At 36.1% G+C, this 26,089-nt stretch overlaps 1 protein-coding gene across 2 annotated transcripts in view; it reads right to left on the reverse strand.

Moving 5' to 3' along the window:
* Positions 1-1,094: 1,094 nt before the first annotated feature.
* Positions 1,095-26,089, reverse strand: part of LOC122809238 — an 82,978-nt gene continuing 57,983 nt past the window's right edge. For both annotated transcript variants that reach the window (XM_044080553.1, XM_044080552.1), the window contains one exon: positions 1,095-3,751. In XM_044080553.1, coding sequence (XP_043936488.1) covers positions 2,051-3,751 — 1,701 coding nt within the window. In that variant the 3' untranslated portion in view covers positions 1,095-2,050. The remainder of the gene's footprint in view (positions 3,752-26,089) is intronic.

Genomic DNA, 26,089 nt, shown 5'->3' on the forward strand with positions numbered 1-26,089 from the left:
GATGGGCACAGCATTCTGACACAATACAACACAAAAGCCCTCAATGTTCTGTCTGTCAGGCCTGACAACAGTAGTTCTCCCTTGCTCAGTGAGGGGGACCCCAACAGCCACACAGAACCTGGCTAACCGCAGTCCATAATGACTGTAGGTGCTACACCAGAGGGATACTGGGTAAAAGATGAATGGTTTGAAATATAACAAATGGCCACAGCATAGGCACCCACCTATGGCTGAGACAAATTGCTAGCCTGGTGTGGTGGCAAAGGCTGTTTGCTTAACTTTTTCTTTTTGTGGCTGGAAAAAGGACTGAGCATGGGACCAATAGTTTATTTTATGGTCAAGCAGCAAATGGTGCTTCTTTGCCAGTGAACATAAGTAGTAAATGCCAGTAAAAACTACAAATCTTTAAAAATCCCTTTTTCACAGAAACGCAGTAAAGCACTTTAAAATACTTTGCCAGCCACAAAAAAGTAAAACAGATGCAATTTCTCCACAGAAAAAATGTTTTCAGTTACTTTACACAACTTATAAACTGGAAAAACAGTGCTCCTGTTTAAATGTATAATACAGTCTCATGTCAGCCCATTAAAACACAAACTCCTAGCTTTAAAATAACTTTCATGAAGAGGAAAGTGATAAAACACAAACAATATTCATAAAATGGTAGGTTTTTCCACAAAGACAACTTATCTGCCCAGCAACAGAACAGCACCAAGCCAACCATCAATCCTCGAAAGCCATAGAGGAGTGTACTCTTTAGCAGCAGTAAAGCTCTGAAGGGTTTGGCACCCAATCTTGTGTTTTAGTCAGCTTAGCTCAAGCTGCCTGACAGTTTGTGTGTATGGAAGGTGCCCCGTAGCTTTGGAATCTGGCCAGCTGTTATATCCAGGTAGGATATAACCCATATAACTAAGGCTACAGAAGCAGTGACCAATATGATGAAAACTGATACTAGCAAATGTGTTAGAGGGTCACTGACAGTCAAGAATAAAGAACTTTTTGTGAAAATTTAGAGTCTGGAAAATAGCACTGGCACCATATAAAAATTGTAAATGTTACAGTAATAGAAAACTAGAGTACCATTAATACCTAAGACGTAGACAAGTTATTTTTAATTTATGCCAAAGATAACCAGGAAATCTTCTGAACTCCTCCCCACATGGGCAGCAAAAATACATTATATTCTGATGCCTCTCAGAATGTCTCTCAAGATTCCTGAAGCCTTTCAGGGACTGTCCACATGCTGTGCAGTTGAACACAGTGCTCTGAAGGTGAAATAAGTGATGCCGTAATAAGTGTAGCAAGCTTCTAAAGGCTCTCCCACAGTCACACTTATGAAGTTTGGGCCCTCTATCTGACATCAGCTGGTTGTGAGCAACCTGGCATATCCTGCACTTAGACTTTGTTTTGTATTTCAGCTGTTGAGCTGCTGCAGCTTTTAATTTCAAAGACTGAAGTCCTATCATGCTATTTTTAGAATGTTTCTTGTATTTTGACCATCGAAACGCTGTACCTTTTTGTTTCATCAAAGATGGAAGCCCGGGCATGCCCTTTGTGCGAATCTGTTTATGACTGTCGTTCCTCTGTCTGTGAACTTTCTGTGTATACTGCTCTTCCACATTAGCAGCTCCCATCCACAGTTCCGTTTTTCTTGGAAGTGCCAATACTTCCTCTAACTCTTCCATGTTATTGGTGTTTGGCACATCAGGATTATTAACCACATAACTTGCTTGCACCTTTACCCCTTCCTTATTTGTTAATACTCTAAAAAGTTTACTATCAATACCTGTACATGGGTCATACATCTCTTTGCCATCTGCCAAAATAACAGTTTCATGTTTTGCCAGCTGCTGTCCTGTAATGCCTTGTAATATTTCCTTATGACAAGCCTTTGGAAAGTCCCTATCAGAAGTCTGCAGTTCATCTCTTATAGATGGAGAACATTCAGTGGTTGACTGAAACGGGAATATTTTCTCTCCTGCCTTGCCATCTATTATGTAAGAATTGGCATTTGTTCTCTTCAAGTGATTGGCCAAATGTCTTATACAGTTTACTCTCTCAGAGAACTCCTCCTCGCAAATACCGCATACAAAGGTTTCCAAAACGACTTCTGCAAAGTCAGTAGTTCCAGATTTTTATTCCTCCATGCTCCTTTACAATTCTGACAAAAATGCACAGTTATCAACCATGGACTTAGTCTATAGGTGCCCTTGCTGAGAGATGCCTTACAGGTCTTGCACATCATGTGTTCTTCTCTCTCTGGGTGGCAATGACAACCTGCTATACAAGAAGTGTTTACATTGGTGCTAAATGCCTCGTGATCTTCTGGCTCGTTCTTACAAATGACATCAGATTCCAACTTGTGCAAGCAGTCAGACCTTGGTGTCCAAACAGAATTTTCATCAGTAGAATGTTGGCCCTGGTAATGAACCTTCTTGCAACCACTGATTTCAGCTTCTGATAACCCAACAGATATGAAATGGGTGTCGGCTTGATTCTCAAAACTACAGGTATTTTCATCAAAATCAGACCGTTTCCTCACACTGTAGAATTTGAGATTCATTTCAGTATCAACCTGCACAGAGGATGTCTCACTGCCTGCAGAAGGTAAAAAAGACTTCTCATGGGGCAGGTGACCAAAGTGCTGATTTTCTTGGTTCTGCCTTGAATACTCACTCTGCTGATCACACGGAGGTGGGCTCCCTTCATTTACAGACAAACAAAAGCCTTCCACTAGCGGCTCACAGCATGAGATACACACACATTCTAGTTCATCTTTACCAGTAAGAAAATTAATCTGACATACTGGACAGTATCGTACCAAGTCACTTTCACTATTGACAGGAAGCTCATTTGGGGTTAGCAAAATTCCCTCGGGGAAAAATTTGGAAATTTCCCCTGAAGTTATTCTTGTGATTAAAAAATTTCTATCCAGTTCACTTTGTCTACTTACTTGACTCCCACAACTCTTCTGTACACTAGTTACTATAGGCATAAATGTACCTGCCTTTTGATAAACTTTGCCTTGGTCCACTCCAAAGTACCCGGGATTTTCAGTAACTGTGTTAATGTTTCCATAATCCTGGTTAACATGCTTAGACTGGATAGCAGGCAGCTTACATCCTTTGTCATGTACCGGGTTGTTCTGAAGCTGTGAGGACTGTTTATTATTCTGTGGAGATTTACAAGGCTGAGAATGGTGGTTTAACATGTTGAATAGAGGCTGGGTTGTTTTCAGGTCAAAGTCAAAACGTTCTGAGTACAGATCTGGCTGATTGTGGCTATTCCAGTGCACGTTGAGTTCTGAGAGCGAGTGGAAGGATTGCTCACACCACGCACAGCCAAATGACATCATTCTGCAAGATGCAAAGTGACTGTTGATGCTGTTCAACGTGTCCAGCTGAACACCACAAGGGCACTTCACAGGGACTCGAACAATAGCGTGATACCCTTCCAGGTGCATATTTAAGTATTCTATGCAGACACAATTCCTTCCACAGAAGTGACATTGTGCAACTTTTGTTTCCTGCCTCCGTGCGCACCTAATCTTGTACTCAGGTTTGAACCCATACTTCTTTTTATTTTTGTAAGTATATTTCTTTTTGTTCTTGCTAGTTGAGTTCTGTCTGGGGTCATCAAAGTTCTGCATATCCGAGGAATCAGTAGAGAAGTATTCATATGGAGTTTCATCCTCATAGCTTGACTCATCTGAGACTACTGAATCCCAGCTGAAATAATTTGGATTATTCTCCTAACCAACAAAAAAAAAAAAAAGAAAAAGAAAGAAAGAAAGGCAAATGTTATTATGTTTCCCAAGTATGAATACTGTTACAATACAATGACTTGATTTGGTCTACAAATATAAACAAGTCTGCATTTACACAGTATGTTTTATGCATTTTATGCACACTGTGTTTAAAAGTATTTAATTTTCAGTACCCACTTAATCCAATTCAGGGTTCTAGGGTGCCAAAATCATCGCAGCAAGCAAAAGACATAAGACAAGAAAGAATTCCGGACAGGATGCCAGTACATCCATTCACCCACACCCCCTTTATTCTCATTTCTGCACATAGGGTCAGGGTGTCACTTCAACAACAGGAGACTAACTCTGCAACAGATCTCATTACTTTATTAGCTTTATAAGGAAACTGTGATGAAGTTAAGGTACATATGTAGTAGCAACCATTCACAAATTAAAGTAAGCATTCAGCCTTACAAGCACATAAGAATGAGACTTATGTTTACAGTGGTACAGGTCAGCCTAATGACTCTACATTCTTGCAAAATGCACTTTGAGTTGAAACTTTTAACTTATTCTTCGTAGTACAGCCAGATAAAGACTCTATGATCTCACAAATACAGATAGAATTAGTCACACTACTTTGTCACTGACATGGTTCTGCTGGTAGCACCATACATTCAAAGTCTGCTGCATCAAGAAATTCAACAACTCTTCACAAATGACTTAGCCTATTTTAAATGCTCCTACTGGAATAGGCGTAGTTAAAAAAGGCCATGACCCCACATACGTAGATATACAATACCCTCTATGACTCTTCTGAGCATGACAGTTATCTTAAAATCTTAGCAGAAATCACCATTACACCTACTGTTCTACTGGGGGACTACAGCTATCAATTAACTGGATGACCTGCACTAACAGTAGATGGCATACCCAACACTTCCTTGACGTTATAACTAAGTGTATATAAGGATGTTAGCATTTAATCATCCAACTAGGTACTCTTAATACACTTAATCTTATCCTCACAAATATGGCTACTTCTTGCACACCTTCATATGTTTCACTTTCACTTGTCTTTCCTTTTAAATCAGGTGGTACTTCGTCTTGCAAATACCTTTCTGTTTAGAGTCTACTCAAAAGTAAACTTTTTTCAGTTATCTGATGACTCAAGTTCCCACTGTAATCCTTCTCTGATGGATCCCGTTGCTAAAGCCACTGTTTATGCTTCTGACTTCTACTCCCACTTAAAGGAAAAGTTCACTTTCTCCTGTAGTTTAACTCAACCTTTAGATTGCATTTCATTTCTTTGCCTTGGAATCAAAGGAAGGGAAAGCCCACCCATTTTTAAACTTAATTTCTCTCATACTTTGGCAAAGGATTTGTCTCCACCTGCATGACATGTCACAGACATGGAGAAAAATGCAGTTCTCTTGTCAGGTACTGCCACAATCTTGCTATGCAATTAGTCCTACTGATGACAGCAGATCAATATATACTAGACAGTGTTGTGAAACTGTTTTCCATTGCCTTTATTTATTTATTTAACATTTGTTTACTGGGAAAGTCCATCAGGGATTAATATCCCATTTTCAGTGGAGGCCCAAAGAGAAAAATTCTACTTTGATACAATATGGTTACAGTTAAATAAAGTTATTACAAAACCTAATACAGATGAATGACATAAAACTTAAGTAAAAGTTCAGCTATGGTTCATACAGTGTGAACCTATACATACATAGTGCAAATATTTGGACAGCTATGACACGCTGAAAAAAAAAACATTGTCAATAAATGCTGCAGCAGTTGATAGTGACAATACTCAATTTATTTGGAAGACAACTGGGATAATAATGGAGTGAGGGGCTTGATATGCTAGTTTTACTTGTATGTATAGGTAGTAGTTTAATGAGAGGGCAGCAACAGCTGGGAAGATGTACAGTTTGAGGTGGTACATGAAGGAGGATTAGTTAATTCACAATTTTGTAAGGGTGGTTCTTTGCTATTGAGATTAACTGGTGAGTTTTCAGGGCCTGGGTTTACTGCAAGAGGGGAAGAGAAACAGTGTTAGTGGCAAGAAGTTGATAGGTTTACCACCCATCTCTCTTTCTGTAGAGCAGTACTAGTTTGGGCAGTTTGGGGCATGAAAAGCAAACAGTTGGCTATTTTACAAGAAAAAAAATTCTGACTTTTCTCTAAATGTCACAGAAAGCTGTGATACTACATTTAAGTCATCTTAATATAATATAAAGTATTATAACTAACCAACACTCCACATCACAGAGTCTATTTCTGGCAGCAAGATGAAAATGATTCTTACTCATGTAATGATTTCGTGTTTTTTTTCATGCACAATCTCAAGTTTCTGCAAGAATATCTCACTTTGGACATCAAAAAGATGGCAACCGGGGGCGTGGCCAAGATGGTAATCAGTTAGCAGCACGTTCTCTCAGCTCTCTTACCTCATTACTATTCCTGACAGGAATTTTATGAAATAAGGAACAATTTCAGGAAATTTCTACTATTAACTAATTCTTAATACTTTGGAGCATCTACAGAAGAAATGTTATTGTTTATCTTTGGATAATTCCTGTCAAATTAACCACTGGAAAGACAACACCACATTCAGCTATACATCATGAGTCATCTCAAGAACTCAACTCAGGATTCTTCCATCAAAAAGGAACTGCATTCTCTTATTTCAAATATACAGGAACTTACAATTAAGATAGATAAGATGGATAACAAAACAGATACTTTTAAAGAAAATTGCTCTCAACAACTTGAACAACTTCAGGAAATGTTTATTCAACTGAAAGGGCAAATTTCACTTATAGAACAGTCATTAAATGACATTGACATAGACTTCTAATAGAAGAACAACAAACAAAATTTTTGTTACAACAAAATACATACTTACTAAAAAGCTTGATGATATGGAAAACCAAACAAGAAGAAACAACATCTGAATATATGGTTTACCAGAAAAAGCAGAAGGAGATAACATAACAAACTTTCTCACCACCTGGATACCAAACATAGTGATATTACCTGAAGCCTTTTCATATGGCATAGAACAAGCACACAGGTCATTAACAGCCTCTGGAAATACTTCTTCAGTCAAAAATAAACAGAGATCCATAATTGTGAAACTTTTCTCTACACAGGACAAAGATCTCATCTTAAGAAATGCCCGGGCAAATTCACCCATCAAGTATAATGATGCTTTAATCAGATTTGATAATGACTATTCTGTTAAAGCAGTTTCCAAAAGAAAAAGATTCCTACCAATAATAAAAGTTCTATAAAAGAAGCAACTGAAAACTCATCTTCTGTTTCCAGCAAGACTGAGAATCTTCCTACCAGAGGGAATAAAAATCTTTGAAACAGTGGACTCAGCAATAAAGTATCTTTCTAATAACAACATCTTAACACAAGAAGAATCTAAGGAATTGTCAAACAGTACACCCAAAAGAAATGCAGAACCCAACAACTGGAAGACTGTTGAACAAAAGAAGAAAAAACTAAAGGGCAAATAAACATTCATATTTTACATAATGTAAATGTTTGGGGGAAAAAAACAAAAAAAAGAGAGTATTTTCTTGTCTTCAAACCAACATGAAACAGGTACCCTTTACAGTTATTCATTTATTATTATTAGAATTATTAAAAGAGAGCAATTTCTTTACTACAGTCATTTATCAATTACTTCCATATTCATTTGGTTAAACTTATAAATAAATATATAAAGATTACCATATAGTTAACATATAAAGCAATAACAAATATAAATATCCTTATATGAGCATCCACTGACATGCAAATGCTTGATAAGTCCTTGATATGACAGATTAAATGGGTTGCAAAAAGTATTTGAACTTTTTTATTGGTTGTAGTCTTAAACTAAATGTTCAGTTTTGGATGCTCTAAATTAATTGGATTATTTATAGAAACAGCTAGTAAATGTTGCTTTATCAATGAACATTCCTGATTATCAAGATGTCATAGAGACTTTTTCATTGTCATGTAAATGTTAGATTACTTCGTGATAAAATGAACTAACAAGGCTATTAAAATGTTTAGAATTTATTATTACATGCCCCCTTAAACTAGAGGTTTAATTACTATTATTGGGAATTTTTAAAACTAAAACAGAACACTTGCAGGAGCAATTAATCAAACTTTCAGTTTTTGTTGTGCTTAGTAGCATTTTGTAGCTGACATAGGAGCAGTTACATTTACAAATTATACAACTGCGAACAATACATTATAGTCGCTTGAACATTACTTTACTCAAGAAGGAGAAAAATCGTATTTTCCTTCCCGTCTGTTCTCGAGCTGTTTACATGAATTTTAAAGCATTATCCACACCAGGAACGTTAAACACGTTCTGCAACCATTTTTTCCCCTGCGTACGTTGTCTCTTAAAAGTATGTAATCACAACCTCATAATGCAGAGATGCAAAACAAGGAAGTACACTTGATTTTTACAATTTCAATACCGCTAACCGTAAGCGCATGTAAATAAACACTTGTTAAAACACAAATTCAGCTATTCAAACTACCTAACACATCAAATAAGAATTTTACATTTCAGTCACCCTGTACAAGTTACTAAAACTAAAACATATGCTAAATGAGGTGCTTTTCCGTCGAGCCCCTACCAGCTTGTCCTTCTGTAAGCAGAAATACAAAATGAGCACCTGACACATATTACTGGAACACGTGAATAGCATTAAGTGAAATAGAAATGTTTAATGACAAGCAGCCTTTCTTGGGTATATCACATGCATGGGTAAATCAGATATAAAAATAGGTAAATTCTCCCAACACAGAGACAGTTGATCGGTCTGAATATTAAAGAAGATATTATAACACAAGTGCAGCAGAAACACTGTCAACAGATCCAATAAAACATTGCTACACCACTACATGTGTTTTGATAATTATAGATTTGTGTACCAGCATTCAGAAATTAATGCAGCTGCTGCAATTACAGTCAGGCTTACAACATTTCTTATATGGTGAAATAGCTATAGCAGGCTGTTTGTCACATATGTAGCAAGAGGTTTGATATAGTTAAACTGAGTCACTGAATTGGGTGCTACATAAACTAGTTATGACTATACTCTAATTAACATGTTTCTTAACCTGATGTTTCAAGTCCCAACCCTGTTTCTGATTCACTTTGACCAATATTTGACTTAGATTTTTATTTCATCTAAAAGTCATTATACAAGTATCGGTAAGGATATCATGAACATCAGTTCCCAGAGAGTAACAAACTGAATCTTAAGGTGGCATTTTTGGTGGAAATCTTACTAGCAGCTGCAGCAGTCTTCAGATATCCTCTACGGTTGTTTTCAAAATTAGAAGGGCAGCTGCTGTATTCTGGTTAAGTATTTATTATCAGCCACTGAAACACGTACTGCATTGTGACTTAGACACCTTTCCATTAAAAAGAAACTTGTTTATCACCTATATAGATATACTTGTCACACTGAAACCTGTGTCTGCTATTGAAGTACTGGCAAGATGAGGTGACACGGACTGGTGATGGTATAAAGGAAAAGTGTTTTAAATACTTTATTATGTATGTAAACCTCAGAGGTTTAAACTCCTGTTCATTACACATTACAGTTCTTTATATGGTTACAACATTTTGTCAATCTCTATGTAGCACGTCATCATTAAACTATTTATATCTGTAATGTAATAGATGCTACCAGTTCCAGGAACATAGCCCCCTTTTCTGTTACAGACAGCTATTAGACATTTGGTTCATGCAAACCTAGAAAGTCAGTCATTTCATTTGTTTTAATGAGCAATTATTATAGCTCTGTTTTTAGAATATACTCCATACTTGTATACAGATGGAAATATTTATTCAGAAGTATATTATTAATATTAAGATATCTTTATGACAAGTATAAGACAAGATAGATATAATTAAATGTTGCTAAATGTTTTAGAAAGAATATAAAATAATGTGAAACCTGAACAAAGTACCTAATCTAAACATCATATAAAGGTACCGGAACATCTTTAATAAGAACCAAAAACAACTTGATTGTATTAGAATGACATGTAAACTACTACATGATTTTTGAAATAATACTGAATGTTAAGTTTGAAGTCTTACTTTTGAATCCTGATTGGAAACTTATATATAAAATAAGAGCATTGTTACTGTGTTAGCATGTTATGAAATTTAGATGTGTAGATAACAATATTTTAATGCACATTTTCACATATTTTCGTTTACATTTTACTTTTTAGCTGATTATATTCTTCTTTTAAGCTATGTAAATAATGTTATACTGATTTAGAGGTTAAGAGAGATTAGTCTAAACACTATTCACAAGGTTAGAAGGTTTGTCTGGGTAGTTTTACTAGTCAGGCAAAGAGGTATTTTACCTCATGGAGATAGGGATTATAATGGTTTGGTGTCTACAGGAAATATACAGAATTCATATATGAAGAAAGAATCAAAGCATTTCTATAAAACAAAACCAAGGGTCAAAATTGCTTCCATAAAATCTCATACAAATCAAACAAAGTAAAATATGAAATGTTTATCTATAAATGTCAGTGGTCTGAACAATAGTAATACGAGGAGAAGTTTATTCAAATATATAAGCTTACATAAGCCACAAATAGTATTTTTACAAGAGACACACTTGGTAGACATAGATATAAACAATATTAATATTAACAACTACACAGTACTAGCAAGCTGTCAATATAAACAAAAGAAAAGAGGAGTAAGCCATATTAATCTGTACTGAAATCACATCTCCCAGAATAATTAATACCTATCGTGATACAGCTGGTATGTTTGGTCTAGTGTCTAGGGAATTAAATAAAAAAATCTAGGACTTGAACTAGAAACAGTTAAGCATCATTTTGAAGAAATAATTCACTTAGCCAAAGGTAGCCTGATAATAGCAAGAGATTTTTAACTATAATAGATGACAAGGACACAGATTCAAAAACTGCAGGAAGAAAACTACCTATTCCCAAAGGCACTTTTAAAATTCACAGACACAATGTGCATAAAAGATATAAATTAATTTGCTGACCCAGACTCATTAATTTATTCCTTTTACTCACACAGGCATAGAACTAACTCTAGAATACACAGGATATACATATCAAATGGCTTAATAACAAAAATTGATAAAAGTTAAAATAATAAATTGTCCACTATCTGACCATAACGCTCTAGTTTTTCAGATAGAACTTAAGTATACAGATACAAATCCCATCACAAGAGTACCCTCTTATATCACAAAACTAACAGTTTAAAGAATTCTTTGAAAAAGAAATTAAAACATTTCTAAACGTAAACATAACAGAAGACATCTGTGAAATATATATTTGGGACTCATTAAAACCATAAATATATATATATACATATATATATATATATATATATATATATATATATATATATATATATACACACATACATATAGGAAGGTATTATCTTGGTACATTAACAAAAGGAAAACCTGGAATAAAGATTTTTTAGAATTACAAAAGAAAGCTGATAAACTGAAGCTGGAAGTTCAAAAAGGAAATGCAGACTTAGTTCAGGAACTATTACAAACCAATAGTAAATATGAAGAAATATTACATCATAAGATTATGATTAATCTAGAGAAAATAAAATTAAATTCATATTCTACAAATCCAAAGCATCAGAAACAATTAGCAAGCAGAACAAAAAAATTAATCAAATCTAAACAAATTAAAGAAATTTATATACCTAATACTAAGAAAAAAGTAACAGATCTAAATAATATTTTGGAAGCGTTTAGACAACAATACAACTCCGATAATAAATGCCCACTAAAGATATAGAAAATTACCTTGAAAATAAAATTCTTACTAGGTTAACACAAGAACAAATAGACACCATAAGTAATTCAATTACTATGACAGAACTGAAATCACAAATTAAAAAAACTTAAAGTAAATAAAGCACCTGGCCCAGATAATATATTACCTGAAATGTATAAATTAATCCCTAATCAGGCTATATCCTTACTTCTGAAAGTACATAACATAGTAAAACAAGATATAAATATCCCACCCTCCTGGAAATATTCACTGAAATCCCCTATACTTAAAGAAGGCAAAGATGAGAAACAATGCCCATCATATAGACCAATACCACTGTTAAACATAGATTATAAAATGTTCACAGCAATATATGCAGACAGAATCAAGCACTTTCTTCCCATGTTAATCCATGAAGACCAAACAGGCTTTATCAAATGAAGAAATACATATGACAACCTTAAAAGAATTTTGATGTTAATAGATTATACTAAACAAATACAATTTGATTTAAACATACTTTCTCTAGACATTAACAAAGCCTTTGATTCTGTTAACTGGAACTTTCTAACATTAGTCTTAAAAGGATATAATTTTCCCACAAATTTTAACACTCTCATCTAACCATATAAAGAATCTATAGCATATGTTAAACTAGGATCATATAGATCAGGATCTATACAAATTAAAAAGAGAACTAAACAAGGTTGCCCTTTATCAGCACTGCTATTTGCCTTAATAATACAACCTTTTGCAAATCAAATTAGGTCAAACAATAACATTAAAGGAATATATATTAACAAAACTTTGAACCTTAAACTACAACTTTTTGCTGATGACATACCTTTAACCCTTTCAGACAATAACAAATATTTACAGACTTTATTTAATGACTCAAAAGACTTTACAAAGTGTTTCAAGTTTACACTTTAATGAAAACAAAACAAAATTCATGTCATGCAATACCAAAAAGAAACATATAAACAAAACATATTCCAAATTCCTAGCAGAAGGCAACAAAATAGTATATTTAGGTATAGATCTGCTTGAAGATTTAACAGACTCACTTATATTTAATTATACAAAATCATTAGATAAAACAGAGCAAGCAATATCTAACTGGAACAAATATATATTCACAATGGGAGGCAGACTATATCTTATTAAGTCAGTCATTTTTCCCACGATATTATATCTAATACAAAGCTTTTCATTGCCACCTCCCAAGTATATCATCCAAAGATTTAACAAATTAATATTAAACTTCCTGTGGTTCCCAAATAAACCTCAAATTGCTTTAAATAAACATCTACCAAATTGGGAAGAAGGAGGAATTCATCTACCAGACATTGAGACATATATATCATCTGTGTTCAAAAATATAACCTTATGGTTAAATACTCATTATATGCCTATTTGGAAACAAATACATGAACAAATTTATATAGAACTTAGTCAAAATCATATAACAAACTGTTTAACCATCATACCATTACCACTAGTCTGGTTGTTAAAAGATCACCTAGTAGGGAAAAATAAAAGCAATAAATTGCCTTCAAAATATATAAATATTACCTTAACAACTTTTAAAAAATATATATAAACAAAGTCCCAAACATTAATTCTTGTTTTTTTCTGACCTTTCTAATAGCCTTTACACCTACTATTCTTGATACATCCCAAATTCAAAAAATAAATATACTAAAGAAAGGTACAATAAACTATTGGCATCAACTGGTAGAACAAGGACAAATATTAACTAATGATCAAATAATTGACACATATAAATAATGATCCATGGCTACTTCTACAAAATCTAAGACAACACCTTATAAATAGAACTGAACAAATGCAAGTAACACTCAGACAAACTGTTCCAGAATTTATTGAATATCTTATTATAATCTCAAATAAACTTTATCAAGGCAATGGTTGCCTGTCTAATATTTACAAATTTATTAAAAAAAACAAAAGTCTACTCTGTAGGCAACTACTGGGGTTAGTATACACAGATAAACAACCACCCTCCTAATGAAGAAGAGAAAAAGATTATCTTAAAATCATCAAAACAATCAACTTTGTCAATATAATGGCAGTTATTTACTTGGAGATATTTAAACAGAAGTTTTGCAAACGGCACAAATTAGCCAAATTATTTGCTAGTGAAGATAAATGCTGGAGATGTCAAACTAAAATAAGAGCTGACTGGCAACATATTTTCTATGACTGTAAGTGTCTCACATTGTACTGGAAAAATATTAATTATTTTTTCAAATTGTATTCAATGATAATCAATTAACGAAATCAATTATATTATTCAACACCTCTATCCCGGACTGTGTGCCAAAAAAAGATTTCAAGATACTATGGGCACTGATGGCAGTTGCACGTAAAATTATCACCATACACTGGAAAAGCACGTCTTCTACCATGTTTAAGGAGTTTAAAAACATATCCTTGACGGTTGGACATATGGAAATATCTACACTAAAGAACAGAACAACCAGACCTACATCACTTTATAACTCAGATGAAAATACTGGAAATATTTGAGAAAACGGAAAAATATTTATGAAATGATTTATCATTCTTCACAATCTACTTAAATGTACTATTGCTTTTTCCTGTACAGACACTAATGTATATAGTTAAATAATGTTCTAATATTTATAGGTTTTAGAATTGTATATATGTTTTTCATTTTGAATTTATGTAATGTTTGACAAAATATCATATTTCAAAATAAAAAAAAATTAAAGTAAAAAAAAAGATTGGCAACCCAAACAACTGATGACATATTTTGTATAGCACTTTCTATAACTCAACAGTTTTATAGAAACTAGTTTTAGTCTTACCGATTTGTATGCTTAAAAATTATGGTTTTGATGAAATGTTTGTATCCTGCAATATAACAAATCAAGGGGTAACAATGCAACAGAAGTGGGAAAACAATGCATGAGGACATTTGTGCATCAGTTTTAAAAATACACTAATACAAATTCAAGAACAGATGGTTGTATTTTTCTACTGCACTTGTAAACACTTAAAATATATTTGAGCAAAAATAGCAAGAACATCAGAACATTTATCTAACATTCAGGACAACAAAAACAACTGTAGACACTGGACTGATGAGTAGCAGAACAAGTTATCTGAATTGTTGGTTAACAGCTCTTAGATTACAGTGCTAGGTTTCACACCTCAGGAAGAGTGTGGGAGGGTGTCTGTGCTCATGGCATTGGACTAATGACAGCCCTTATAAATGCTGTAATTTAGCTACTTTGACTGCATCTGTAAATTGGTTTGAATTGTTTAAAGCAGACTCTGGAGAACATTGTACATGATGGTCATTAAAGAATAAAAATGCAAACACGCAAGCTACAGAAGGTGTGTAAAATGCCTGTGACTCTCACTACTGCCATTCTATCTCAATGGACTAGGAAGAAAACATAACTTCCTTGTGTCTAGCATGCATCATATAAAAGGGACTTGAAAGGCATTTTTGGAAGGAGAAAATACCACACTAAAACAAGATCACTGTAATACGTCAAACCCCATGTTAGCCATTTGTGGAAAACAAAATTTTAAGTATGTAAAATGTTAATATAACAAGCAGCTAGAGTTATTTTAATGCATTAAAACTGTTCATAAAACAAATATACAATGAAAAAACACTGAGTTATAAGGGAGAGATTTCCTTTAAGGCAGTCTATAAAATTTACAGAATACCTGAACCTGAATGTCTTTGTGAGGGAAAAGTTGCAATCTTTTGAGTTGAGTAGCATGCCTAGATAAGTACATGTCAGAAGGGTTATTATATTATATTATGGGTCTGATAAAGGAGGAGTGGAAAGGGATAATGACTTCCCTTGACCTAGACTATATATCCCTTGTAATCAATATGGGTAAAGAAAAGGATTTCTTAATGACAGTGGCTGCATGGTATTCAAATGATAGATCACGGTCAATAAACTTGCCCAGGTCCCCGATAACTGCATCAGTTTAAAAAGGGGTGTCATCTATGTTGTGTGTGGGTGCCCATATTTACCAAAGGATACTGAACTACATGTCTTGACATTTATTTTATTTATTTCACATTTACATTTGTTGACCGGGATAGTCCATCTGGGTGTGAGCCCATTTTCAGCGGAGGCCCGGGGAGAAAAGCTCCAATAAAACAAGAATACTGACAGGTACAGTGTCAGTTTTATATAGAATTTAACAGAAATATCTAGAGACAATAAAGAAAGTACAATATACAATAGGCACTTTAGTGAAAAGGAGAAAGTTATAACAATATAGTAAAGTCATACATATATGTATATATATATATATATATATATATATATATATATATATATATATACATACATACATACATATATATACATACATATTATATATACACACACACATATATACATGCATATATTTATTGATATATATATATATATATATATATATATATATATATATTTTTTTTTTTTTTTTTTGAGGACAGGGGTTCATCTTTAGTTGATCATTTGAGTATACTTTAATACGTGTACATATGTATACCCTTACAAATGAAAATAAATTATCAAATTATACTCTTATTGTAGGCAGCTGATAGGTGGTGTTAACAAGTGGGAGTAGGGTATACATAGAGACTATAAAATTCAGGGAATGAAATTTGATGTGGGCTTATGTCGTATTAGCCTGGCTTGGTGCAGGAGCAGAGCCAGTTGTTAGTGAGGTGGTCTTTGAGCAAAGTCTTTTATAATATAATTTTATCTTTAGCTTATGATCACTGGCCTGGCATCATTTGTTTGTACACATTAGAATATCCTGGAGAATCTGGAAGTCGTCTGGAGAGTGCATAATAGCTCTGAGGTTGCAGTCATCCTCAGACTTTCAGTCCCATGCCCTTAACACTGGCTTTGACATCAGAAAAGTAATTATCAAGGAGAAATGATCCAAGGGCTTATCTCTGAGGGACATTAGTAGTGACGACACCTTTTGATTACAGAGTGCCCCCTTCATTATTAGGCTGGGTTCTGTCAGTGAGCCAGTTTACTAACCAGAAGGTTACACAGGGTTTACCTTTAGTTTGATTAGCTTGTCTATAAAGCCAGAATATGGCTGGTGTCAAAGGCCTTCACCAGTGTGCACCAATTTACCAGCATCCAATACATCAGTGACTTGCACAAAGTCCACTGAGTTTAGAAAGCAAGATCTATCTTTAACAGATACAAACTGGTTTGCATCAAGGGAGTATAGACTGCGGATATCCTTGTTAATAAATTATTATGATGATGCACTCCATCTCCTTACAAGTCTGGTTAGATGTATAGGCCTATAGTGACCACAGTCTGTAGGGGGGTCCTTCCTTGGGAGTAGAATGACTATAGTAATTGTCCATACCACAAGCACAAACCCAGTAGAGAGGCTGAAAATGAAAAGGTTTAGTAGTGAGTCTATAAGGCAGTGCTTGGTGTTAACAAGAATGAAATTTGGCACACTTTCTGAACCCATGGAGCTAGTCCTTTGTAAGTCTCCTCAGTACTTGCTTGAAGGGGGTCTGGGGAGAATGCTAATATGGAGAGGAAAATCAGGGGGAAATAAAGACTGAAGGTCAGAGCTAAATTTATCTGCTAATACGCTGGCTATGTCCTCAGGTGATGAACATGAGTTATGTATTAACCAAGTGCATTGCTGGGTATCATTTCTAATATTTTTAACATAGCTATAAAATGCTTTGAGGTTGACAATTTTAAGTTCATACTTATGTTTGTAGGATTTGATTTCACTGCTAAGTTCTCTGTTTATCTTTTTGAGTCTACTTTCAGACATTGCGTATTTAGCTAAGTCTTACTGACAATAAGTTTGTTTTCCTTTTATTGTCGTTTGTTTATACCACAATTCTACAACAGAGGTTTATTCCTGAATTTAAGTGTTGTATTTGTGTCTGATGGGAACCGATATCTCAATACAAGATTTAAGGTGAGCATAAAAACAGCTATGATGTAGCAAGACAGAGTCATCAAAGAGAAGGGATACTTAAATTTATCAGGTCATCAGCAAGATGTAATAAATGTACTCTTGAATAACCTCTACAGGCAGAAGGGTCAGATGGTAGGTCAGGTTTAGCACTCATTGCAAATAATACCAGTGATAGAGAAACTAAGTGCAAAAACATAATGGAGTTGTATTGGTGAGCACTAGATCATGTATTTTTCAGCATCAAGTTGGAATGTGAACTAGCTGATAAAAGGATATGGCAGTTATGAAATCTAGGAAGCACTAATTTATACTTCTCTGATATCAAGGACACTTATTTGTGGTAGCACATGTTACCCAGTTAATGGAAGGATAGTTAAAATCTCCCGGGAGAATAGTAACTGGCTCAATGGGGAGGGACTACAGTTAGATTACATATGTCTTTTGGGCTGCAGGTGACATGGAGGGGGTACACTAGCTGGCTATGACATAGTATAGAATTTTGATGGTAAGCAGGATATGGAAGAGAGGAAGATCATTGTCTTGCTTGGAATCTTGATGTTATTTTGCTTCTGAAGAATATGGCCACGTCACCACCATCAACAAATTCATTTTCAGCGGTGGGTCTGAATGAGAAGCAGTAAATGAAACCCAGTGCTGAGGGTGTGCTATCACTATAATGAAAACATGCTTCAGTAAAAATGCTGACATCTATATTTTTGAGGATTAGGAAGGCCTGTCTTCAATATTCAGTACTTCTGTTTGCATAAATGATTTTGTACTAGTAAACATTTGATTATTTACTAAGACTTACTAGTATCTGATGCTCTGTCAATTTTTATCAGTATTACATGTCTAAATAAGTTATACCTTGTTTGCTCTATTCTTTACTTGTCTTAGTTTACACCCAGTTTACGGGTGAAATGAGTCATCTACAATCAGTCCACTATCCAATTACTAATCAATTAATAACTATATCAAGAATTAAATAAATACAGTTTCCAAAAAGTGCAAAGAAAGTGATTACAGAATAGGCTTGTATCCACATTCCAACATCTACCATATTAGCAAGCCTGTACTGTATGAAGGTTTATCTAGCTCTTTTAGCAAGTTGCCATTCATAAGTACTTATATGTTATAACACTGTTTTGGTTCTGGACCAAAAATGAGTGGTATGAGCTGAAGTATGCCTCAGTCTAAAAACCTGTCTTAAGCAGTCTGTCCATGTTCAAAAGGGATTATTTACAATGGAAATTTAAAAGTTATTTTGTCAAAACTGGGGAATAATATAAAAGTGAGGGAATTTCATCACTTCAATTTTGACTTTCCACAGGCCTCCGTAAACATAAAGTGCTCCATCTCAGAGAGGTCCAGAACAAAACAGTACTTATAGTTTCAATCTCTTTATTCAACCAAGTGTTCAAAAAAATTCCACAAGCTTTTATTCAACCAAGTGTTCAAAAAAATTCCACAAGCTTTTCTTCAACTTAAATGAACAGAAACAAACAGCACTTACGATATTTTCTGTGCCTAATATAAGCAGGTACTTGCATCCTTTCACAAGACTTTGTATAACATGCAGTGTAACACCTTTCCCCCTTCTACTTGCAGGGATATGCTCCAAATATCTATTTATAGGGACACCTTTAATTTACTCTTGCTGCTCCATGCAGACTCCACTTGGCTTCCTCTCTCAACTAAAGAATCAAGAATCTGATATTAGAAAAGACAGTGACCTACACTGAGCTCCTTAGTCACATGATTCCAATTAACTTACTGGTTTTCTTTCAATCCCCCCACCCCCACCCGTTAAATGGCAAACCCACCTTTAATACAGTAACCAAGGTGTTTTTCCCTGGTTTAGCAATCACAATGTCACACAACCCCACTCACCAGCCCCAGCAGAGAATCATTAGTCCAAGATCCACTAGATGGCTACAGGCCTCAGGCAGCCCATCCACATTTAAATGACTGCAGCTAGGCTGGTAGACTACCTTAACATTAAAACCATAGGTTCATAGGTAAGTACTAGGTTAACTGCCCTTGCGAACCATTTTAAGCCTAGACAATTTCTTTTTTGTGCTCAAATTAACCAATCCCATTTGGTTAGAGATTGCCCTTATTCTATGGTCAATAATTACATATTACCCCTAATGAGAATAAATGGGATCTTACCATAGATAATTTGAGGGGACCCATGCATGGGCTAAAGCATTTAGGAGCTACAGGGGACAGTCCTAGGGTAAGTTTTTTTGTTTCCCATCCACTGATCCAAGTTGCACTAGAAGGATGAACTTTGTTTTGTGTGGATGTGGAGCCTGTCCTAGAGCAGTGGTATTCAATGCAAGATATACATGTCCCTCCAAACCATTCTGTTGATGATGCAGAAGAGGCATAGATCTCTAGACCAAGTATTTCTGATGCCATTTGACTTGCTGATGTGCAGTAAATCCATCAGTACTGAGTCAGAGAATGATTTGTATGCCAGACACAGGTGACCTAAGTTGGTAGGATACAGATTATAGTGACAGTGCTTTGAGTTGGTCCATGTAGGACAAGCTGTCTAGGACATGGATCCTTTTAGCAAGGTACCTCTGTGGGTGTTCCAGTTGTTGCATGTGTCTGAACAGATATATGCCAAAGGGAGGCATTACACTCAATGACTGGCTTAATGAGGGTTAAGCAAAGGGAGATAATGTCATCCCTAGATTTAGACACAATCCCTTTGCTTATAAAGCTGTGTAAAGTATAAGGACTAGCATACAACAATGGATACATATTGGCAAATGGTGGGTCACTGTTCATACAAGTTCCCAAATCCCAAACAACTGGGTTAGTTCTTAGGGGCATACTGTCAGGGTGGTAGTTCCATGAGATAGATGACTTTCCAAAGGATACAATAATGCATTTTTGGCATTTAGTTTTAGTCCACAATTTTGGCACCAGTTATTTATTTGGACAAAACTTCCTGCAGGTTAGCTAAGTCATTTGTGTATTCAATGACTGCTCCTAGCTTGCAGTCACCTGCAAACTTGGTCAGAGCCCTTTCGTATTGGCTTTTACTTCAGAAAAGTAAAAGACAAACAGGAAATATCCTAACACAGAACCTTGGGGGACTCCACTGGTGACTGCACTCTTTGTGGAGGCAACTTCCCCTATTTTACTTCCTGCGTCCTATCTGTGATTCAGTTGGTAATTCAGCAGGTGATATGGGTTTATTCCCACTTTATTTAGCTTTTCTACTCTGCCTGAGTAGGAATTGTGTCAAAAGCTTTGGCCAGGTCAAGGTATGTGGTATGTACCATTTTGCCTTCACCCTTTTGCTTTGGTGACCTTTTCAAAAAAATCCACCAGGTTGAGTATGCATGACTTGCCTTTGATGAATCCAAATTGAGATGGGGTCCAGTGTCTGGAGCTTCAATATGTTCTTATTGATTAGTTCTATGATACGTCTTTCCATGGCTTTGCATATGAGGTTGGTCAGACTTATGAGTCTGTAATTGCCTGGGTCTGGTGAAGGTCTTCCCTTATGCAGGGCAATAAGTAGCTGTTCTCCATTCACTTGGTACAAAACCTATATGGAGACTGAGATTGAACAGTGTTGTTAGGGGTGTGGCTAAATCATGCTTCATGCTATTTAAGATGCATCCAAAGATATTGTCAGGACCCACTGATGCATTATTTTTAACTTTTGTTAGCAATAGGACTTGGTCTTGTGTAAAAGCAAGCCAGTTTCAGGTATATTTTGAGGGACCGATAGATGGAAGGGGGAGTAAAGTTAATGATAAATTTATCAGCCAGCAACTTTGTTACATCTTCATCCTCAGTGTAGGTAACATCTTTCACAATCAGCTCAGCACATTGCTGCATTGTGCTTTTGAGATTATGAACGTAACAAAAACTGTCTTGTGACTGTCTTTGGCTTGAGTAGCTATTTTAGTCTCAGGCATGGACAGTCACAGTTTTTTGGGGGTTTTTATTGCTGGTACAACCGCTCTAATGGACATGGTCCATAATTAGTATAAATACTCTTCCTATTAAGTAAGACTACTTTAATCACTAAATAGCATTTTCAGCATTGCCATGCATTTGCTGAATTAGGAAATTGGATATTTGCCCCTTTATATAACTTCAAGCAAAGCTCCACAGTCAGCTGCTTCCTAGTAACTTCCTAACCTTATTTTCCCTAATTAATCCCTGTTATAGGGTAACCCTAACTGTACTAGAACCGACAGGAAGTTTTTCATTAGACTAGCAGTCACAATGTCACAGTGGTTACATTTGCCGAGTTTTGATGGTAAATTAGGTATACAGGATGAAGTTCCGCCAACAAAATGGTCTTGTTTTTGTAAGAAAATCTGGCACAAGCCAAGCCCACAAACAGAAAAAGGCCTAACTATTCTCCAGTCAATCCAGGTTTGAACAGCAGCCGTGGTACTAGAGGAGCATACCAGGGTGGCATGGAAGTGAACGGTCAATGTTAGCTCACCCATTCTGGGGGAGACAGCAGTTCAAGTTCCACTGCTTGGACATCACCTGAAAGATGGGTAGTTGACAGTCACATGCCAATTAAGTGAAAAAAGTGCAACACTCATTAGGGGTGCAAAACAGAAAGGATACTTATTCAAATATCCACTTTCAGGATAACATGACATTGAGGAAATGGAAAAGGGAGATGGGGAAAAAATATACCCTCAGCAGGCATCTAGGATGATGATGTACCAGGAACCCCTCTCATGTCCCCTATCAGATGGCTGAAGTGTACCTAACTGAGGAAGGGCAGGCCTCAATCCAGCAGTCAAGTTGGTAGGGGAGGAAACTGTACAACTACAAACGGTCAAAGTGTAACTAGACAATGTACAATTTGGAAAGGAGATTCAGCAGGTAGTTGGTCCAAAGTAAAAATGCATCAAAACAGTTAAAAATAAAAAAAAAAAGCAATGAGGCAATATTCTAATGTTGAAACAGGTCTCAAATGTGAGAGTGGTATCACACTGCTCAGCAGTTCTGAAGGAGTTAGCCAAACAGAGGTCAGGAAGTGGCATCAAAGAAGCAAGGTGTGTACTGTTTGGCCACAACAACTGCTGAACAACACGGTGCCCTGCTACACGACCTGCTGATTAAAGCCACTAGGGTAAGTCTCAACAGAGAAGGGAGAGCAAGAATGATGGAGCTTGCTGGAAGGAGGACTGGAAATGAGACATGGTGAGCTTAGAAAAGTTTAAGCCCAATAGAATTCCCTAAAGTAGCATGGGATTGGCAGGATATGGGAGTCACAGGCAGCAAAGGCAGATGCAACCAGAACATTACTGGAAGTTCGGAGATAAGACACTAACGTGCCTTTAGAAGACAGATGTGAGTACAAGAGTTTTAAATAGTCACAAACTGTAAGCCTAAGAAACTTCATCATTGCTTAGCTACAGAAGTGACTACATCAAGATAAAATGTCTAGCAAGGCTAGCTCAACCATGCAGAAGACTTGGCCTTGACTGCCTTCCAGATGACCAAAGGTTAAGCAGTGGTCTCAGCTGTCAAAGAAGACACACATGAAGGTATGGAAAGCAACAATAGTAGTTCGCTCATTCTTTCAAGTAGGAAGGAGTTGGCAGAGTCCTGCCACAGACATGGCATGTGGGAAAATGTTTGGAAGTGCACCTCCAAAAAGTACAAAAGCTCAGCAAAATCAACACTGCATACATTAAACGACTAAAAGAAGAAAGATGTTCGGCATATAACAGCATCTATTTTTGGGGTGGTGACAACACTCCTCAGCTCTTCCCCGCTATCAGTAACTTTCAGCACTAAGAAAGGGAGATGAATAAATGAATAAGTGCAATGCAGAACAGGTGATTGGGGGCCACAAGGCGAAAGGAGCTCAAAAATGTTATTTAAAAATCATTCTAAATTAATGTTGTGGAGGCAAAACTGTAGAAGGATGACAGAAGACAGCCAACACGCAAAAAATGCAGAATGATGATCTCATTCACACAGAGATTTTATTTGGATGCAAAAGCAGGATTATTTACAAGATACCGTGAAACAGCAAAAACTTTCAAGGGGTGAGAGTATACTAATGTTCTTCCATTAATGAACAGGTTAAATGAGAAGAAAAGTAACCAGAAGAGGAGGAGGAGAAGTCAGAGAAAAAAGTAAATTAAGCATCAATTTCTGAGCTTTACCAACTCTAAAACATAGGGGGTTGTTAGATGGGTCAGTACATTACTAGACCAAGCTATTATACCAAGTCAGCATGAAAATAGAGGTGATTAAAACCTAATGGTTACCTGATGGAATACAGTTTTTTTTGTTTGTTTGCTATGGCATCTGTGGGGTCATTAAGTATAAAGCTGGTTGGTATTCATCCACTGTAAAAGGTAACACACAGAGTGATACTATGAAGACTTTTCCAGACAGAAATATGCTGACAGGCTGGGTATGGGTTGCCCTCTTAAAACTGGATCTGCTATGGCCACACACTCTAAGAGACTTGGAGAACTTAAGGGATGTTTAATGCATGTATGAATTACTCATTCAGAACTGCTTCTTACATGGCAGCATTCTGCGACAGATTTTGTACATTTGAGCCAATGCAGCCATAAAAGAGCTACAGAGTCATTGTAGCTTTAGCTGATGATAATACCATGCAAGTAAAGACACTATAAAGGTAATTAACAAAGCAAGACAGACAGACAAGACAATGGTATAAGAAGTACAAACTATAAATTGGTCTGATGGCATATTATCACACCAAGTTTTGTCAAAGTTAGGATTATTTTAAAATCTTAGTTTATGCTGAATTCAAGATTTTTCAACAGCTGTAAAATCTCTGCTTTCAGTTGTGTTTTTCTCATTATCTGCATGTCTATGAAGAATTGATGCTTGGACACAATTTCCAACCGTCGCTTGTACCAGAACTGACTGGATTATGCAGCAACAGCTTGGTGGTTACTGCTGCTGTCCCACTTGTGAGGATACGGGACAACCCAGCATGGCGGTATTAGAGCATTGTTCCTTACTGGCAAGTGATTTTTAAGTAGAAGTCAAGATTTGGAGTAAATGTAAAATGTCACCTTTCAGGTGTGTGTGTGTGTGTGTATATATGTTTGAGGAATCAATTCATCACAACGGTCAGATCAGAAAGCAACAGAATGAAGTTTACTGTTGTATTCCCCAGCTGGGATGACATGATTGTCACCCATACACACAGAGATGCAGTTTGGAAGATGACCTTAAAACCTCTGCAAGACAGCCAACTTCCAGAAAACTCATTCTCAATTCCTCTACAGCAAATGCAGTAATTTTTGGAACCGTTCAAAAACTAACTAGCTCCTAATGACTGGAACACGTTGAAATAATGCACCCTTTCAATTACAAGAAGTATGGTTAGATCACAGCCTCAACTTCCAACTAATTCCAGGATCCATACTTTACAAGTTCTTAAAGACAAAATCATTTAATTATGAAAAAGGAAAATTCCTAGTTAAGGAAATAACTTAGCCTCTACTCAACCCTGAAAATCCCTCTGAAATGCATTTTTACAAAATGACTCCACTTACCAAAGCTTCTCCATTCTAGGGCCCAAAGATTAAAAATCCATTCTGCCAGTTATCAGAAAGGTAAATAACTACTCAAAATTCAGAGAAACCTTAATAGTTATACGGCATGCAGGGATAAATCCCTGACACTACCAAAGTTGACCCAAGTACGACTCGGAGCTCAGGTACTTGTAGTAGAAGTCAAGATTTTGAGTAACTGTAAAATGTTAGCCAGGTTGTTCATTCTGGGTTGAGGGGGGTAGCTCTGTCTCACAACATGAGTGAATTCTAGCAGAAGTACAGAAACATTCATCCAATGAAGTTCCTAGCCAGCCAAGGTTGCAGTTCCACAGTACAGTCACACTAGGTAGCTGAAGAGGAAAAAATAGCATGCAAAGGCATTCTTCTCCTTGGCAGATAGTGACTGTGCCTTCAGAGGAGTTGTGGTTAGGGGAAGGGTATGTTCCCATGAGGACAGAAAAAGGCTCCACCCCACTCCCCAATTAGACCAACAACAAGCTGGCCTGCAGCCCTACCATCAGACTCTCACCACAGAATGCAGCTGATGGGGATTTTCCAAGCAGGAAAAATTGGTCCTTGGAGCGCTCACCTAGCCTGGAAATACCTGGTTCTTGTTCTGATGGAATAATGTGCCAATCTGGCAAAGGTACAGGGTGCCACCAGGCAAGGTCTTGAGGAGGCGGAGCAGTGGGAAAACACAGAAAAGTTTCCAAGCAAACCTTAAAACCTGCTTAAAAGAGGCTGCTAGCTACACGCATTTCAAGGACACTAGATTAATGCTAGGATACCTACACATCCCTTTTAAGTACAAAGGCAACAGGAAAGTGGTCTGGAAATTGCAAATGATGCTTAGTTCTTTGTAAATAACCAACTTTGTACATGAAACTTCTCAGTCACTACTACTATATCATAACCTCCCTTTACCTTCCAAGCCTACTACTATAGACTTTATAAGTAACATACT

Source organism: Protopterus annectens, chromosome 8.part0, assembly GCF_019279795.1.
Source record: "Protopterus annectens isolate FY-2018-M chromosome 8.part0, PAN1.0, whole genome shotgun sequence".
Lineage (NCBI taxonomy): Eukaryota > Metazoa > Chordata > Ceratodontiformes > Protopteridae > Protopterus > Protopterus annectens.